This window comes from Belonocnema kinseyi, chromosome 2 (genome assembly GCF_010883055.1).
Source record: "Belonocnema kinseyi isolate 2016_QV_RU_SX_M_011 chromosome 2, B_treatae_v1, whole genome shotgun sequence".
NCBI classification, from domain to species: domain Eukaryota; kingdom Metazoa; phylum Arthropoda; class Insecta; order Hymenoptera; family Cynipidae; genus Belonocnema; species Belonocnema kinseyi.
The window spans coordinates 109,708,237-109,727,619 of NC_046658.1; the positions used below are offsets into that span (position 1 = coordinate 109,708,237).

Here is a 19,383-nt window from a genome sequence, read left to right on the forward strand (position 1 = left end):
CTTTGACATGATTTCGACTCAGAAAATAAACTTATTGCATAAAGGTGTTAGTTGGGCGTATAATCTAAACAATGAATAATACAAACTACAAAATGGCCTCGGTAAGGACTGGAACTTTTAATGACAAAAGGCATGCACACGGAAAATCTAAAGGTCATGTTTCAGGGGACGAATGGAGACTGGGTGTTTGGAATGCTAGGGGAGTAAATGATCTCAAGGTAAAAGAATTGCGTGAAACTATGGATGCGAGGAAACTAGATATTTTATGTGTGCCTGAAACAAAGAAAAAGGGATGCGAAACCAAAGACATAAAAAACGGCGGTTTGAAAGGCGGATTTGAAATATGGCCAGGAGTAGACAGTGAATCACATGGTAAGCAAAGAGTAAGTCTGATTTTGAATGAAAGAGCAAAGCAGCATCTCGGAGATCATGGTTTCGTACCTTCTAGACTGCTGTGGGCTAGAATGAAAGTAGGAATCAGAAGACTATTTATCATAGCATGCTACGCGCCAGTTGATAGTGATCCTAGAGAAGTAAAAGACGCCTTCTGGGACACTTTAAATGACACAATAAATATTTGCGAACATGGGGAAAGAATAATTCTACTAGGAGACATGAACGGATGGGTGGGCATCCAAAATCAGGATACAGAAAGAGTACTAGGTAATTTTGGAGATCCAAGAACAAACTATAACGGAGATAAATTAGTTTGTCTATGCTTAGAAAGGGGTCTGTTTATTACAAATACTTGGCTTAGGCATAAAATGATCCACATGTACACCTGATCTAAAGGAAATAGCCGCCATCATGGGGGGTCCTGAATGCAATACTGATCATTATCTTCTGATCTCAAATGTAAACTTAGGTCGGGGATGGAGAAAAAAGAGAACCAAGAAAGCAAAACAAAAGCGAATAAAAATTGAGAACCTACAGAAACCGGATGCGCGAATAGATTTCCAAAATAAGATAATCGAAAGCATAGATAGGGCAACATGGGAGGACCGTATAAAAAACAAAGATATAGAGGGCGCCTTGACAATGTTACGGGATATACTTGTTAAATGTACGATCGAAATGTGTGGTACCGCAGTTGCAGGAAGAATGTCTGGTGATGCGTGGTGGAATGATGAAATTCAGGCTGCCCAAAAAGTAAAGAGAGAAGCGTACAAGAGAACTTTGAACATCGCAGATATATGATGCAGACGGAATACTAGAGGCTTTCAGAGACTATTTTAGGAGACAATTCGGAGATGAAGCTATAGGACACCACAACTGCGATGTTGAACACGATGCGATAGAAAACTCAATTGAGAAAGTCTATGCCACTGAGGTTAGGGATATAATTAAGAACTTGTAAAACGGTAAGGCTACCGGGGTAGACGGTATTAACGCTGAAATGCTTAAACGCGGTGGCGAGTGCATACCACATAGGCTGTGCGAGTTAATAAATTTATGTTTCGAGATTGGAGACGTCCCAGACGATTGGAAAAAGCGATTATCGTAAAAATATACAAGAGAAAGGGAGATAAAAGCGACTGCAATAATTACAGAGGGATTAGCTTATTAAGTACCGTAAGTAAAATATAATGAAAAATACTTATTTGTAGGGTAATGAAAATAACAGTAGCAAAGATTTGGGAAGTCCTGAAAGAGTATGGAGTCAATGGATGGCTCCCACAAGCTATAAAAACAATATATACAGGTAGCAAAGCGAGTGTATGAGTGAATGGGAAACTGAGTGACAGTTTCGATATTATTCAAGGAGTTAAGACAGGGATGCGTTATGTCTTCATGGTTATTCATATTATTTATGGACATTTTTAAAAATGGCTCTCTTCGACGAAGAAGGTGTGGATCTCGAAACAGTAAGGGTACGTGGGTTAGCGTTCGCAGATGATAAGGTTGTTATGGCAGAGTCTTTTGAAGACTTACAAAGAATGTTGAATAAACTAGATGCAAGCATGCAGAGTTGGGCCTCAAAATTAACGCAAATAAAACAAAAAATATGGTGTTCGAAGGAAAGAGTGAGAAAACACTATGCAATATTTTATTAAATAATGAGAGAATTGAACAAGTTGATAAAGTTCGTATACCTTGGTAGCTTATTTACTACGGACGGGAAGATAGATGAGGAATTAGATAGACGCATGAACGAAGGTAAGAAGGTTATTGGTAGAGCAGGTCCCCTTATCAGAAGTAAAAATATATCGAATAAAGCTAAAATGGCAATCCATAATTCTATATTTGTACCAACTGTACTATACGGTAGCGAGACATGGACTTATCAAGAAAAAGATAAGAGTAAAATTAACGCAATTGACATGAGATTCATGCGCATAATATGCGGGAAAACTCTGATGGACAAAGTAAGTAACATGGGAAAGAAATCGGTAAAGATGGTTCGGATATGTTGAGAGAATGCCAAATCAACGACTAACGAAACAAGTGTATCAAGGTAAAGTAAATGGCAGCGTGCCCCGAGGTAGACCGCGGAAAGAATGGTTAGAATATGTGAATGAGACCCTATTTAGAAGAGACATAAGAAGTCACAGAAACACGAGAGCCTGCATGAAAAAATACATGGACATAAAAGAAGCTAGAGAAGTATGTCAGGACAGGAAAGTATAGCGGCAAATAGTTAATAAAAAGAGTGTCAGTAGAGTGAATGACACCGGAAATAAAAGACCTTGGCCACTAATGGACCCAAGTGGGGAACCTTACATAACGAATTCGTGAGGATCTCCGCTTGGGGTGATTGCTAGAGAGATTGATCAGCAACCTGGGTCGGAGCAGTGTTGCGGAACGAACGTGTTATTTACATAAATAACACGAGAATTCTGGATCAATCTGAAAATTCTCTATCCCTTCCACACACTACTCCTTTCCCCTACCGAGTGAGTCACGCCTACCCCGAAAGGGAAATGGCCTAATGGTGTAATTTTCCGGTCACAACAAATGCCCGGTTTCCCGGCCCAGCATTCACCCTGGTAACGTGCTTAGAGCACTATCCAATACTATGTGCGCAATGTTTCGTGAGGCAGCTTAGGATTTCTCAAAGGACAGCTTGAAGAGGGACAGAATGCGGAGATTCAAATGTAAATTTGATCATTTATCGCAAATTAATGATAAAAATTAAGAAAAAAAAGTTCTCAAGGATTCATTGCATGCTGAGTTTATACCCAGCATGCTTTTTTCGTGTCTCTAATTTTTTACGTATCTAATTGCAAAAATCGAAGTAAACATTTCACGCCTAAGAAACTCAAGTTAACCAAAAAAATCCAAAACTTCAAGTACATAAATGAATAATCAAGTCACACTTACTTTACGCTGATCACGTTGATCACGATGATCACGCTCATCACGCTGACCCCGTTGATCACGCTGATCACGTTGATCGCGCTGATCACGTTGATCACGCTGATCTCGTGGATGCGGATGCGGTGGATGACCATGCTGTTGATACTGATGATGCTCCCTCGGTAAATCACTCGAGTGACCTCTGCTTCTGTGATTCGGCGGCTGATGATGATGAGGCATCGGATTAACCGGCACCTTGCGTTGATCCTCTTCCGCCTGTCTGCGCTCATAATGACCAAAGTCGTCGAAGATACTCGTAGAATGACGGTATGTATGCAAGATTCTAAGAACATGTATACCCTTCGCGTGCGGAACTTCCTGCGCATCCCTCGAATTGGTTACTGGCTTATTCTCATTGTTCTCTAACCTAATATGGCGCAACTGCACATTAGGAACGTCCTTCACATAAATCCAACGCACGCGAAACTGGCCCTTCCACTTGTCCTGTGACCATACCGAGCTGTTGCTCTGATAATCAACAGACGAAACCATTTGCGCCATTCCGCAAAAATGTCCAGAACCGTTAACAGAGAAAAACAAATAAAGCGGCGCACCATCACGACTTGCCTCCCTGAAGGCCTGATCCAGCCTCTTATTTCCATGCTCTGTGCTACACCAAATCTCATACTTGATAGACCTGTGAATGTCGTCTTCCGAATATGACTTGATCACAAAAAATCGGGATCCCGGCGCCATTTCCTCCAGATCCACTGGATTGTATTCATTCTTCACCTTGAGCTCGTCCAAAACTGGGTGCGGGAGAACCGGGGCGGCCACCTGTTGGGGTGGTGACTGAAGAGGTTGTTGCTGTGAATGTTGTTGATGGTGTGGCTGTTGCGGTGGTGGTTGAGAAGGAGGCGACTGATGATGCTGCGGCTGATGTAGATGCTGAGACGTAGGCTGTGGCTGATGTTGAGGTGGCATCTGGATCTGCGGTTGGGGCTGTGGTGGAGGAGACGTGGGTTGTCGATTCCAAACGGGAGTGCTGGGATGATGCGTTCTCTGCCTCTGAACCGGAGGCTGTGGCGATGGCAGTGGAGGCTGCACTTGGGGCGGAGGTGGAGCCTTCGGCGGTGGAATGGAAGATTTGCCCTCTCCCCAGGTGCCGATGTCCATGTTGTGTTTTCCGGGCACAATGGGAGGTGGAGGCATCCCAGCTTTCTTCTTCATTCCTGTAGTGGCAGAGAGAGGCGGCACTGGTTTGGCTGGCTGACTGGCAACACTGGCCCAGGTTATTTTCCTAGGTTCCTTGGGTTCCGGCTTTGGCTGGCTAGCAGGAATTGGCTGATCTTGTCTAGGAACTTCCCCGCTAATGGAGAGACCCTGGACACTTTGCTCGATCGCTTTTATCTCACCTCCGCTCGAAGACTGGTAGTTTTCGCTACCGCGCGCCGGCTGCTGGTAGTAATCCTCGTAGCGCGCCTTTCTGGGAGTTCCCCAGGCACTAAAGTCACCATTGCCATGAAAGTAGTTAAATGCTGGCTGACCAAAGGTGCCGAAGCCTCCGCCAGCACTAGCGGAAAACATACCGTCCATTCCGTAAGCATCGTGGCTTATTTGCCCTCCGTAACCAGAGAGAAACGCTACTGGATCAGTGCCATTTGACCAAGTACCATCGCCAGCGCCAAAGGTTTGGTACGGGAAGGATGTGCCCGCGTAGTACTGACTGTAAGGATCTCCTGTGCCGATAGGATAGCTGGAGTGATGCGGAGTGCTGTTGCTACCTCGCCAGGAATCAAACCCAGTGTCCTCTGTGCCCCCATGTTCCCCTTGCTGTTGCTGCTGCCGATGCTCCTTGGGACCATTGCTTACTGTAGGAAAGAAAATTCAAGGGATATAGTACCTTCGTTTATCTGAAGTTTCTATATGTGAGAGAATTTTTTTTTAATCAGTAAAAGTGTTTGTGCAAAGACAGAATATGTTTTCAGAAGTTTGGATGTCTATGATTCCTGAATCAGGATCTCTAGTGATTAGGCCAGGGGTCTCCACAATCCACAGGTGCAGCGTGACCCAGGATTGCTCGGAAACTGAGAGGAAATTTATGACCCCTTAGAAATAATATCCCAGATGAAAGGCCTCGGAGAACCTTTTTTCTGGTATAACTTGACAGAGCTTGAAATACAAAGTATTTTATTTAAAGTATTTGAACTAAGCCAGTGGTCCCCAAAGGTAGATCCTGTATCTACTATCGATCCCAGGCCAATACGTCGGATCTACTCAGTCTTGACCCAGACCTGTCAGAACCCTTTACATGGTTTGAGCCGCTGGGAAACCTTAAACTCGATACCCTTATTTCTATTTAAATCTTCACGCTGAAATTGAGAATTATAAAAAAATGAATGTTTATTTTCCGTTACTTTAATATTGTCCTTGGGTTTCTATTACCTAATATTAAAATCATAATACATTTTAAAATTCATAATAACAAATTTTTCAACATTAAAAGTTAAAAAAATTTTTTAATGGAGTTAAGTCATATATTAAATTATTATATCTAACAGTATAGAAAAATAAATAAATTACAATTTTTACAATCTGTTGATACCAATGCAAAGAATTTTCCCCTTTATTGTTGATAGCGTTTTTCAAAACTTTTTTATTAAAAATTACATGTTTTTTTCAGAGTTTTTTCTCCGAATAATTCAATTTTAAAGGTTTATAATTTACAAAAGTTAGATTGTGAACGGTAAAAATTAAGAAAAATTAATTTTTTTTAGGCAAATTTGTGGAATCGATTTTAATTTTTTTTAATGTAATAAAAATTTGTAATTCTACAATTTAAGCAGCTTTGACTTTGAAAGATTCAACGTGGTTTAAAATAGTATTAAATTGAAAATTATTTTTATTTAAAAGCGCTAATGCAATATCAATTCTTTTGAATTTTAAGTTATCAATTTTAAGAGCATTCATTTTTTCTATTTTCGAAATTTTATTCTGAAATCATTTCATTTGTAGATTCTCAATTTGAGAAAGTCTTAAATTTTAAACTTTTTAAATTTATTTTTGACCACTTATTTTTATTATTATTAATTTTTTTAAATTATTTAGTATTATTATTGTCAAAAACATTTATTTGTGAACAATTGTCGGCAATTACTTAGTTCAAATACTTCAAATAAAATACTTTGTATTTCAAGGTCTGTCAAGTTATACCAGAAAAAAGGGTTCTCCAAAGCCCTTCCAACTCAGATTTTTTTCGAGGGGTCTTAAATTTCCTCCCAGTTTCCCGTCAAAAAAATTTGGTAAACTCTGAAAAAGGCCGAACAACCCTGGGTCACGCTGCACCTGTGGATTGTGGAGACCCCCGAACTAACCAATTGCCGATAATTGTTCACAAATAAATGTTTTCCACATTAATAATACTAAATAATTAAAAAAATACTAATGATAATAAAAATAAGTGTTCAAAAATAAATTCAAGGCGTTCAAAATTTTTAAGTTTTTTTTTCAAATCGAAAATCTGTAAATAAAATTATTTCACGATAAAAATACGAAAATAGAAAAAATTAAAAGCTTTAAAAATTGATTACTTAAAATTAAAAGGAATTGAAATTGCATTAGCGCTTTTAAATACAAATAATTTTTAATTTGATACTACTTTAAAGTACATTGAATATTTCGAAGTCAAAGCTGCTTAAATTGTAGAATTTTAAATTTTTATTACCTCTCAAAATGTGAATTTTAAAAATGATAAATCCTTAAAATTAAATTATTGGAAAAAACTTTTAAAATGAAAAGTAATTTTTATTTTTTAAAAGAAAAGTTTTGAAAAACGCTATCGCAACTGAAGGGGAAAAATTCTTTGCATTGGTATTAACAGATAGTAAAAATTGTAATTAATTTATTTTTGCATCTGTCAGATATAATAACATAGTCAATTATTTAAGTTCATTTAACCATTTTTTAAACTTTTAATATTGAAAATATTGTTATTATGGATTTAAAAATTGATGTTTTTTATATTAGGTAATAGAAACTCAAGGACGCGTGAATTTCTTGCCACTTTTTAATTTAATTTGAAAATTAAATTTTGAATTATTTATAAACAAAACAATTTCTAGGGAATTTAAATTGTGAGTATACAAAATTACAATTGCATTGAATATTTTATTTAACAATATTAAAGTAACGAAAACTAAACATTCATTATTTTATAATTCTCAATTTGAGCGTGAAGTTTCGAATGGAAATAAGGGTCTCCAGTTTAAGGGTTACCAGCAGCAAAAAATAAGGTAAGAGTTTTGACAGTTCTGGGTCAAAACTGAGTAGATCCTATTGGCCTGGGATCGCTAGCAGATACAGGATCTACCTTTGGAGATATAAGGTACGAAGTTATTCTTTATCTTCTAGTGAATAGTTTATTTGTCGATGTACACGTAAACGTATGAAATGATAAAGTTTACTGATGATAATATTTATCAAATTCCAAATGTGCAGTTCAAGGTCAAAAAAAAATAACTCTCTTTTTATAACAGCAAATAACTATTATATTGCACATCTTAGAATCCACACAAGTTTACCTGATCGTTCTCATTTTTTATTTTTGCAATACAGCAATAAAACAAAAAGTAACAAAAATCGTATTAGAAAATTTGAAGACCAATTAAGCATTAAAAGATCCATATAATATCTTTGTACTTTATCAGAATAAATGCTCTGCTCCCATTCAATTTTACTTTCACTCCGTTTTTCTGTCGCGGTTTTTGAAAAATCGATAAGATATTTGACCGACTTATCCGTCACGACACTATCGCTTGAATGTGACAGAAAATGTTTCGCCTTGTAAGAAATAAATCAGAAATTTCAAAAAATGCAAATTTATATATCCAACTGTATTTTCGTCTAAAGATTTATTTGTAGCTTTGTGGTAAAAAATGTATCTGATCGTGCGGTTAACCAGAAAAATAATATGTAAGTAGTAATTTGTCAGGTTAGATAATGTACTTTTGAAAAAATACTAGTCTCCTTCAGATGATTTTGCGCAAGAAAAATCGTTGGACGTCTAAGAGCTCAACCATTATGAATAGGCACGCAAATAATTTGGTTATCGCAAATTAACTTTCCTAGAGAAGTAATATTGTGTGGAGTAGAGTATACTTTGTTGTGAAAGTGCTTTCAGACTATCGAGCCTAGTGGAAAGTCTGTAAAATGACCCAGAAAATCTATTTACTAATGCAATTTTGTGTGATACGCTATTAAAAGCTGTGCCCAGGAATCACAACGCAACAAGAGTCAAAAAAAGCAGGAAATATTCTAATGGGTAGTATGAACCAAAAGGGCTCGGGCAATAATGAAATTTTGATAAAAAGATTAAATAGTCAATAATGAAATATGTATTAAATATGTATTAAATAAATGATAACCTTAATAATGAGTTTAATGACTTTTTTTTAGCATGTCGAGAAGGTGAGTCACTCATCGGGCAGGATTAATATTTCCTTAAAATACCCCCTACAAAAAATGGGAAATTTTTTCACGAAAAAAGAAAAGTATAGGTGAAAGTTTGAAAAGAAGAAACAATATTTTTTAATGAAATTGCATTTTTTTTAATTTTTAATAAAAAATGACTCAAGTTTGACGACTGCAAACATGTTACGCTATCAATAAACACATGCATACAAACCGTGTGTTTACGTCCCTCGATTTTTATTTTATAATATTGAAGACAAACTATTTAAAAATGGATAATAACAAATTTTTTAACAATAAGTATTCTACCAATTTTTCAAACGAAATTTCTTGAAATTATTTTAAATCTTCTAAAGTAAACTTAAAATCTTTAAAAGTCTTCTAAATTAGTCAAATTATTTAAAATTCCTGTGTAATCGTAAAAATCCATTAAAATTATTTTAAATCTTTTGAAATTTCTTTAATATAAATTAACTTAGAATTATTCCTTGAATGTTTTAAAAATTCGTTAAACCCCCTTAAAAATTTCGAAAATCGTATAAGTTCATTAAAATATGTAGAATAAAAAATAAACCGTTTCAATAAAATGCAGTAGCGCTAACCGCGCTTTCACATTCCTGGATTTTTGTTTGATAATATTAAAAACATAAACTGTTTGAAATTCCATGATAACAAAATTTTTAACTATTAAAAGTTCTAAAGGGCGATTGCCAAAAAGTTGACCACTGTAAGTCCCAGTCATTTTTTTACTTTTCCTTTGAATAATATTTTTTTTTATTTTTCTCTCTGTAGTACTTATATCAATGCACAATTTAGTAAGGTTCAACATTGTAGACATCGTTTAGAAATTAGACATAGAAAGTATGAAATATTTATTGTCACGCAAGTGTCCTAAACTAAAAATTTCAAATGTAAAAATTGCGAAACAATATCAACACCATTTTTAAAATATTTGAGATTGAAAGATATTTAATTCACAACAATAAAAAGCAGACATCCATCTTTTAGACTTTAGATCAAACTATTTATAATGTGGGTTAAATTGGACAATTTTATATATAAATATTTCATTATAGTTCAAAATTGATTTATCCACGTTGATTCTACATAACATTCAATAATGATAATTAATTCCGCGTAATATTTTTCCTAGATTTTTTAGTTTTATACCATTTTGTAATGCACTTAATTTAAAAAAATTAGGCAGCTCGGAAATTTGTTTGTTTCCAAAAATATCATGGTCTAAAATGATAAACTTTTTGACAATAAACCTAAAAATGTTTCAAGCTAATTAAATTATTTAAGACATTCTTAATTCTAATTAGTAAGATATGTTTTAAAAAAAACTCTTACTTTCGTAATTTTAATATTTTCATGGATGCCAAGTTAAAAAACAACTAAAAACAGTATCTGTTTGAAAATTTTGAAATGTATGAATTGGCTTTATTTAAGAAAATGTAAGAGAACGAGTTTTATTAAAATATTATATGGAATGTATATTTAGAGAAAAAAATATTTAACATTTACTAAAAAAACTGCGATTAAATATTTCGAACTGTAAAATCCTAGATTTTGGTAGTTTTTGAAATAAATTATGTTCAATCGAAAATTTTTAGTGAGATATGTTTAGCATAAAACGTGATTCAAATTTAAACTAAGAATCTTCAATGGAGGACAAGCAGTCCAGGTTTTCTCCAGTTATCTCAAGATTTTATCCTAATTTTTCATTGTGCGGATGCATGCAAGTATTTAACATTTTTAAAGAGAAAAGTACATTCATATCTAGATGTGTAAATATAAGTACTATTAATATGTGAAATTAAATAACTGTTTTTCATTTGTGAAAGTACCTTTATTAAAGGATAAATAATTTTATAACGTTTCAAGTTTCTAAGGATTTAACCTATATGTAATTTAGAAAGCTTTGAGAAATTATATCACTAGATATTCTTAAATATTTTATCATCATGGAATAATTAAGCATATAAATAATATTAAAAACACAATTAATCGTTTCTTGAATTTGTTTCTAAATTTAATGAATTTGAATAAAAATTAAAACAAATTTTTATTTTATCTCCATATACTCAAAATCAGTGCACATTTAAAATATTAATATTTTGAATGAAATATTATTTTCCATGTCATTAGAAGCCCTGTAAAAACAATGCATTTTCGTCAAGATAGATGCATTTTTAACCAAATAGTCGAATTTTCAACCAAGAACATGAATTTTCTACCAGAAAATTACCAATAATGAACAAAATACATTCATTTTCAGGGAAATAGTTTCATTTTTAGCCAAATAGTTGAATTTTTAACTAAAAAATAAAAATTTAAAACCACATATCTGAATTTCGAACTAAAAAGATAAATTTTTAAACAAAAAGGATTAATTTTAAACCAAAAGAACGGATTTTCAGCAAAATAGTTAACTTTTCAACCAGAGATTAATTTAAAAAAAAACTAAAATTCTTAAAGGAAAATGTAATATAATTCATATTTCAACCAGATTTTTATTCTAAATATAAAACACTTAAATTTAACAAAATACGTTTTTGAACTAAAAAAGATTTTTCAGTCAAAAAATACAAGAAAGAGTTTCAACCAAACTGTTGGTTTTTCAAACAAAAAGATGAGTTTTCAACCAAATACTTGAATTTTCAACTAAAAAAGGTCAATAATCATCAAACCAAAAATAGAATATTAAAAATTTTAGTTAACATAAATTAATTTCAAAACAAACAAAAAAGTTAAATTCAGTAATATACAGGTACTTTTACAAATAAAAAAAACATTGCTATTTCATTTTATAACACATTTTTAAAAAGTTAAGCAGGCTTTTGAAATAAATTCAGTAATATTTCCAGGTTTGTAAAAAACGCTGACAATTCCAGGTTTTCAGGTGAGCCTAAAAATATTTTGAAAATTTTTAGTAAATGTATCAAAATCTGTGAAAGTAAAATATCCAGTATTTTCAATTAAAACTATAATAAAAGAAACAAAGAGAGAAAAAGGAGGAATTGATTTCGGAGCAACCATCGTACGAGTTTTAACTCTTAAGTAATCATTTTCGTCTTACTCGTTTTAGAGTAAAGTAGAATTGGATTGGAAATATTTAAAACTGATTTTTAAGAAAACCTAAATCTAATATTTTTACGACTGGTCAAGTAGTTTTTGGGGTCCCATAGAAATTAATTTGGCAGTTGTTAGAATTACGTCGGCTTACACACATTTTTTGTTAATTCAGCATATTACTTTCTTACCTATATTTTAATCATTGATATTTTTACTTCAAATTTGAAAATTTTCATTTTCGATACTAAAGAAACAAAAAAGAAATATCCCATTGTTGCATCAAGGAACAGTTAAAACCTGGAATAAATGTGGTCAGTTCTATTTGAAAAGCGTATTTACTGTTTCTTATAAGCCGGTCGCAAAAATGGAACGCTCTTGTACATCGCGTATCAACCGGATCTTTATGAAACAGAACAATAGGAACCTACAAACATACAAAAAGGTACGTTTTCAAGTTTTGTTTATTTAACGTCAATCACTTGTCAGGATTGACCCGAAAGTAGAAAAAAACAAGTGATGTCTGAAGTGTTTTGTCGGAAGAATATTAGTGAAATGATTGCAGTCAATTAGACGTGGCTTGTCATGATCATCTTGTCGTGGAAAATAAGATATCGACAAGGACAGAAGCGAGTAGAAAATTGCTTTTTGAAAACGTATTAGTGATTGAAACAGTATCCGGAGGAAAAGGAAAACGACTGACAGCAGATAATAGACGTGAAATAGGTGTACTTACCCTGACTGTTAGCTTGTCCTTTCATCCGCTGCATTCCGTAGCATGGAAAAACAGACAAAATTTAGAATGGCTGTCCCCAGTGAATGGTTTCTGGGTTTCTGACGGATAACGGGGGTGTCGGTAGAAACGAAAACGAATCAAGACAGGACTGACCTGATCTGAAACAGCACCTGCTAATCCAGCTGACATAACCTGTCGTACGGTCCGTCCGAGCCGTACGTCGAAACACCGCCAGTTCCGAGCGTAATCACAAAACACTGCACGAAGTTCACTCGCGAGGAAGCGGCGCACATAAAACACGCTTTCCGGGTCTAAGAAGTTTAGGTCCTAGATCCTGCCAACTATACTCTAAGATCCTGCTGGAAGTGAATCTGTGCAGTTTCACTTTATTCACACCGAATCGACAGGAATCGCACAACTACAAATTTTGCACTATTCAAAGATAATAACTTTGTGACGTGCACCGACCTCGGTATAAACTATAAACTGTCAGGATAGCGGATAGCGATAGCCAATGCAATGCAGCAACAAATAGAAATCACGACTGAGCTCACGTGATCGGAAAGGTGGCGCTACGGCAGTCATGTTTAAAAAAGTGCGGGAGTTTTTAATTTCAACATCGTTGGACATAACGATAAATTTTGAAAGAGAAATGTAAAGTGAAATTGGGCCAATAATCAATATATTTCAGAGAGAAAAATGTTGCAATTCACAGAATGATTTTTTAAATATTAAACCACCCGCGACCCTGTCAAATTCGTTTCACGTCTCAACTTTTTGCAGGGTAGCCGCAAAACTTCATTTTCAAAATTCCCTGACTTTTCCCAGACCGATTGTATTTAAAGACTAAAGTTCTTATCTTGTAGATTTCAGAACTCGATTCAAAATTAGAAAAAAAATATTTTTAAAGAAATTAATAAAAATATATTTAGTCACCTTAAATTTTAATCAAATGAAGCTAAATAAAATGTAAATATTGAATTAAGAACGGAAGAATGCTAGTTTAAGCTTATTTTTAGAAAATGAAAATGACAGAAGGGGTGAATCGTTGTTTAAGGCTATCTAAAATTTTTTTAACGCGATACTGTAATGAATAGTCATCAAAAAATTATAACAGAATTAACAAATTTAAAAAATTCGCAAACACAATATATTATAAAAATCACATGAAATAATAAAAATATATATACAGTAATTAATCAATTAAAAATAATAACAAACATGCCAAATTAATTACTCCCTAAATAATTAAAAGCTAACCTAGGGCTAGGCTATTTTGTCCGGTATTGCGGGATTGTGTTTGTTTAGAATTAACAAAAACAATAGGGATGGTCAAAATAATTAATGGGGAATAAAATAAATCAAAATTACATAATCAAATAATTCAAAATATAAATTAAATTTGGGACGGTGTCAAAATAAAAATTGAGGTAATACAAATAACACTTAAATCCTAGAAGTCATAAAGGGAATAAATACTGGAAGGGTTCCAAATAATGTATGGAGAAAACATTTCAAATCGAAATGGGAAAGACACACATAGAAAATTACAAAATTAAATCAATAACTCAATATTATTAATCCAATAAAGGAAAAGGCCAATGACTGCACCCAAAATAATTAATTAAAGAATTATTCTAAAAAAAAAGAAAGAGCTGCATTTCAAGGTCATTTATCCTTCAATGAATTCATAAGATAATCTCCTCACCATATCAAATCAGAAGAATCGGGATATAGAACACAAAGAGGCAGAGCTCTTAGAGGAATATCTCACACAAAACAAAAAGACAAAATCACAACTTGAGAAAAAATTACTTTTAGCTTTTATAGGTTTTCCCTAGTAACGAGCTTGCTTGACTTTTGTTTTCCTTTCTTTTGTTTTAAACTCACTGATTTTGCTCTTATTTCTGATTGGTCCAAAATTTCAATATTTTTCTAAATACAGCAGGGACGTAACTAGGAAGGGTTCCACTGTTTCCAAAAGGAAATTGGAAATTAAATTTCCGACGTTATTTCAGGATCTCAGGAACATTTACAGAAATAAATAAAAATACGAACAGAATATTTAAAATCCTTTGAAATCTTTCGAAAAATTTTGAAAATTTTTAAAGCTTTTTAATATTCCTTGGAATTTTTCTAATGTCATAAAATCTTTAAAATCCTTTTAAATTATTGAAATATATTTTTAATATATACAAAATTAATAAACGAGTTTAATTATTATTTAGTCATTTAATAAATAGTCTATAAAGTTCGAATCGCACGTTTAAGCTTATTTAACTACTAAGGCTCTCAAATTCAAACAGTTCAATTTTTAACGTTAAAGGCTGTACATTTTTTAACTTCTAACCGATTTAGAATAGTCTTTTAAAATCAATTATTGTTCAATTTATAATTCTGGAGCTATAGTTAAACTGAAAAAAACATTAATTAATTTATATTAACAATTTGTTAAGGTAAATAAAGGCCTAAATGAACATTTTTGAGGTCAAATATTTTAGAATTGAGCATTATAAACTGAATAATTTCATAATCAAAAAACTTAACAATTGAACTTAACATTAAAAAAAAGGAAAGCAAGCTTATTTTAAATTGCATTATGTTATGTGATTTTCCAAGTGGATACATTTTTTTCTAAAAATTTTTTTAAATCTTGGTAAAATAAATTCACTGACAATTCTAGGTTTTATCGAGGGATCTTAATTTTTTCGCCAGGTATAAATGTTTGATAGTACAGAGCCAGTCAAATATTTCTATTTTTAAATCAATCGACTTGGAAATACAGTTTTGCGAGTTTATTATAAATAAAGTTAAAATAACTGAGGAAAAGCAATTTTCAACCAAATAGTTGAATTTTGGAACTAAAAATATTAGTTTAAACCAAAAATGGAACAGTTAAATTTTTGCTTAAGAAAAAAAACTTTCCACCAAAAAAAAACCGTCTTGCAAAGTAGTCCATTAAAAAAATTAACTTTCAACCAAATAGTTTTATTTTCAAACTAAAAGAAGAATTGTCTACGAAAAAAGACGATTTTTCAACAAAATACATGAACTTTTCACTAAAAAATATAACATTTTCAACCAAATAATTAAACTGTGAACTAAAAAAGATCAATGATCAATGAGAAATGGAATTGTTGAATGTTCAATCATACAAATGGATTTTCAACAAAAATGATGAATCTTCAACTAGAATAGTTGCTTTTTAAACAAAAAAGATGAATTTTCAACTAAAAAATATAAATTGTCAATCAAAAATTGAATACTTGAATTTGCAGTTTAAAAAATTAATGTTCAACCAAAGGGATAAATTTTTAACTAAAATGATGGAATATTAAACTGGAATAGTTATATTTAAACCAAAATTTCATCTGGAATTATCCAATTTTAAACCAAATAGATGCCTTTTCAACTAAAATGATGAACATTTAACTAGAAAAAGTAAAATTTCGCCAATAAAATAAAATGATAAATCCTCAACCGAAACGAATTAATTTTGGATAAAAAATAGTTTCAACTTTCAAACAAGTAATTTACTTTTCATTCCAAAAAAGATTAATTCTTAATGAAAAATGTAGTAGTTATTTAAATCTTCAATAAAAAATAGTTGAATTCAACCGCCGAACTATGAATTGAATTTTCGAGAACACAGAGATAAATTTCGGGAGATTAATTCACGACACTGCTCCTTGAGTTTATCACGCTTCGGCGCGAGAACGAAGATTTCATTTGCTCTCAGGGCTCGAATTCTATGCTTTTAGATCATAGAGTCAGAGAGTTTAAAACACGTAAAAATTGTATCTCTAAAATTGCGTGCTTCCTTGAATTGATATCTTGAAATTTTCTAATAAAAAAGAACTAATTTTCAACAAAATACATGAATTTTCAACGAGTCCCTTCAATTTCTAATTAAGAACGATACATTTTTAACCAACATTAAAAGTTACATTTTCAGTTTAAAAAATTATTTTTAAAACAATCAAGAACGAATTGTTAACGAAATAGTTAAATACAGTAATATAGCTACTTTTGCAAATGAAGAATTACTAATATTCGATTTTAGATTGTAATTAAAAAAAAATTAAGTAAGCTATCCAAAAAATTCACTGAAAAAAATCCCTGACATTTCCAGGACAGGGATTTTTTTCAGTGAATTTTTTCGATAGCTTACTTAATTTTTTTTTCATTACAATGTAAAGTCGAATATCAGTAATTCTTCATTTGCAAAAGTAGCTATATTACTGTATTTAACTATTTCGTTAACAATTCGTTCTTGATTGTTTTAAAATTAATTTTTTAAACTGAAAATGTAACTTCTATTTTTGGGTAAAAATTAAAATGATTATATTCTTATTATATACAATTAAAAACTTGTCATAAGGACAACCGCAGTATTTCGCCGGGAGCGGGTACTAATCTGGAAAATTGCACCCGCTTCCAGCGAAATAGCGGTAAAATTTCAGCCACAACCACGTCTCACGACCGTGAGATAGGTGGTTACAGTCTGTAAAGGAATCAATATGACGATCCAGCAAAAGCTTCGTGCACCCTAAGAACACGGAGCGACCCAAAGACAACCGCCTTCTGCATTTTTCCCGCAAGCGTTCTAGCATATTGTTGACACACAGGGATGCTTTTTAGGCCATTAGCAAGTGAAAGCTTGGCACCTCCAAGAGCGCCGATGATAAGGACGATCAATTTAACAGAATATTCCGGGTACAATCGTTGCAACTCCCTTACAAGGCCTCGATACCTCTCTTTCTTTTCATTCTCCTTGGCTATGAAGTTTTTGTTAGCTGGTGCCGAAAATTCGATAACGAACATGGTTCGCTTCTCGAAGTGAAGAAGAACCATGTCAGGCCTCGAGTGAGCAACAGAAACAATTGTCGAGAATATAAAGTTCCAGTATATGCGGTATATATATATATAAAGTAATAATACATGACACTCTACGGTGTGCAAGGGATGTGATAAAATTACACAATAAAACCGAAGAGTATTCTACAGTTAAAAATATTTATTGTGGATTAAATTACTAATAAAATAGGGTTCGGTAACTTTTTGATACAACGCTTTAGAGAAATACATGCTATAATAAAATATCCTGCTGATAACAAATTAGTTACAACTAAAATATTAATATAATTTTTTTATCAAATAGTTTATAAAAAGAGTGTCAGTGGAGTGAATGATGCCTGAAAAAAGATCTTGGATATTAATGGGCCCGAGTGGGAAGCTACACATGATGACTTTGTGAGGTCCTCACTTGGGGGTGATCGTTAGAGATTGATCAGCAAACTGGGAATTCTAGATCAATCTAAAAATCTATACCCTCTCTCCCACATTACTCCCTTCTTCACCGAGTGAGTCACGCTTACCCCGAAAGGCAAATAGCTTATTTGTACAATAGTAAAAGGAAATTTACATTCGGTGATTTACATTTCGTATCTCTTCTCCTTTTTTTTAATTTTCTGATTACCCTTTTTCAGAGGATTATACATTTCCACAAAAATATATATTTATTCAACTAAGTAGAGATATAACAACAACAAAAAAACTATTACAACAAAAACCTTTGTGCGTTGTTGCGAAAGTTGATATAAAGTGAAAGAGAATATTATTACAAAAGATTACAGAAAATTCGATTCAATATTGCCGTCGTTGCTCCATCTTTTTTTATTAAAAATTTAGTCATAAGAAAGTCGTAAAACTGAGTTTAGATCATAAGTAAGGATCGAACCCCTAGATTTCTTCACTGATTTTATATCAGCTATATTTCAACAGTTTTCATTTATTACCTTTCAAGTACTTTTCTCTACAATTGCTTGAAATGATCAATATTTTTCTACAATAAAATCCGTGGAGTAAATAAATGTCGGTATTATATAGTTCAACTCGCTTTTGCGATACACTTTTCAAAAGCTCGCTTTTAATATTTATAAATAAATAACTTTGGCCATGTATATTTACAAATTTTGGGAATTTGAAATAAAAAAACGTTCTTTTATTATTATGTGACAATTCCATTATAATGCATCAGACAAATTAAAATAAAATTTTGTCCAGTGTCTTGATATGTACATACAAAATTCCATTATTTTTAGTGCAATTCTACAAATTCATTATACCTTTTTCAAAAAAAGTGTCTTCTCTTTCCAAACAAATAAATATGATATTTATCCTTCTCTGTTGTGCTTTCAGCTTAGTATGCTAGTATACAATTCATATTCCAAATGTTGTGATCTGTTTTGCATTTTTTAAGTGTTTCACAAATCCAAATCAATTTCAATGAGTAAAGGTTAAAAATCAGTTTCTCAAGTCTCTTAAGTAGAACATCATTTTTTTCACTACTCAGCATTTGTGTTAAAAGCTTTGTGTACTTTAATCTCCAAAATAAAATTTCTATACACAGTGAAAGCATATTAATTAGGGCACGGCATCTAAATCGTTCAAAAATTTAACAAATGTGAAGTGAAAAGTCTGCCATAAAATCGATTCTTGGCCGGCCAAACGATATTCTATGGGTTAAATCTGTCACGTGCTACCAAAATTCTGTCAAATTGAATTTTGTAGAGATACATTCAAGCGGATTTTGAGAAAATTCGAGATTTTCTTGAAACATGTTGAGGTGATCTCAAAATTTTATGAGGAATTTCAAGTTTTTTTTTAAGTTTCGAGATTCTCGACTCATATCAAGTTATATTAACGTAAAAAAGTTTTGATTATTATATTCCCGACTCTAATTATACCAATACTAATGTTATAAAGATGGTAGAATTTATTTATAAATTCAAAATATAAATTTG

At 32.5% G+C, this 19,383-nt stretch overlaps 1 protein-coding gene across 1 annotated transcript in view; it reads right to left on the reverse strand.

Moving 5' to 3' along the window:
- Positions 1-13,056, reverse strand: part of LOC117167050 (YTH domain-containing family protein 3) — a 29,076-nt gene extending 16,020 nt beyond the window's left edge. The window contains exons 1-3 of the mRNA XM_033351629.1: positions 12,731-13,056; positions 12,578-12,605; positions 3,322-5,168 (exon numbers count right to left, since the gene is read on the reverse strand). Coding sequence (XP_033207520.1) covers positions 3,322-5,168; positions 12,578-12,605; positions 12,731-12,766 — 1,911 coding nt within the window. The 5' untranslated portion in view covers positions 12,767-13,056. The remainder of the gene's footprint in view (positions 1-3,321; positions 5,169-12,577; positions 12,606-12,730) is intronic.
- Between the last annotated feature and the right edge of the window lie 6,327 nt (positions 13,057-19,383).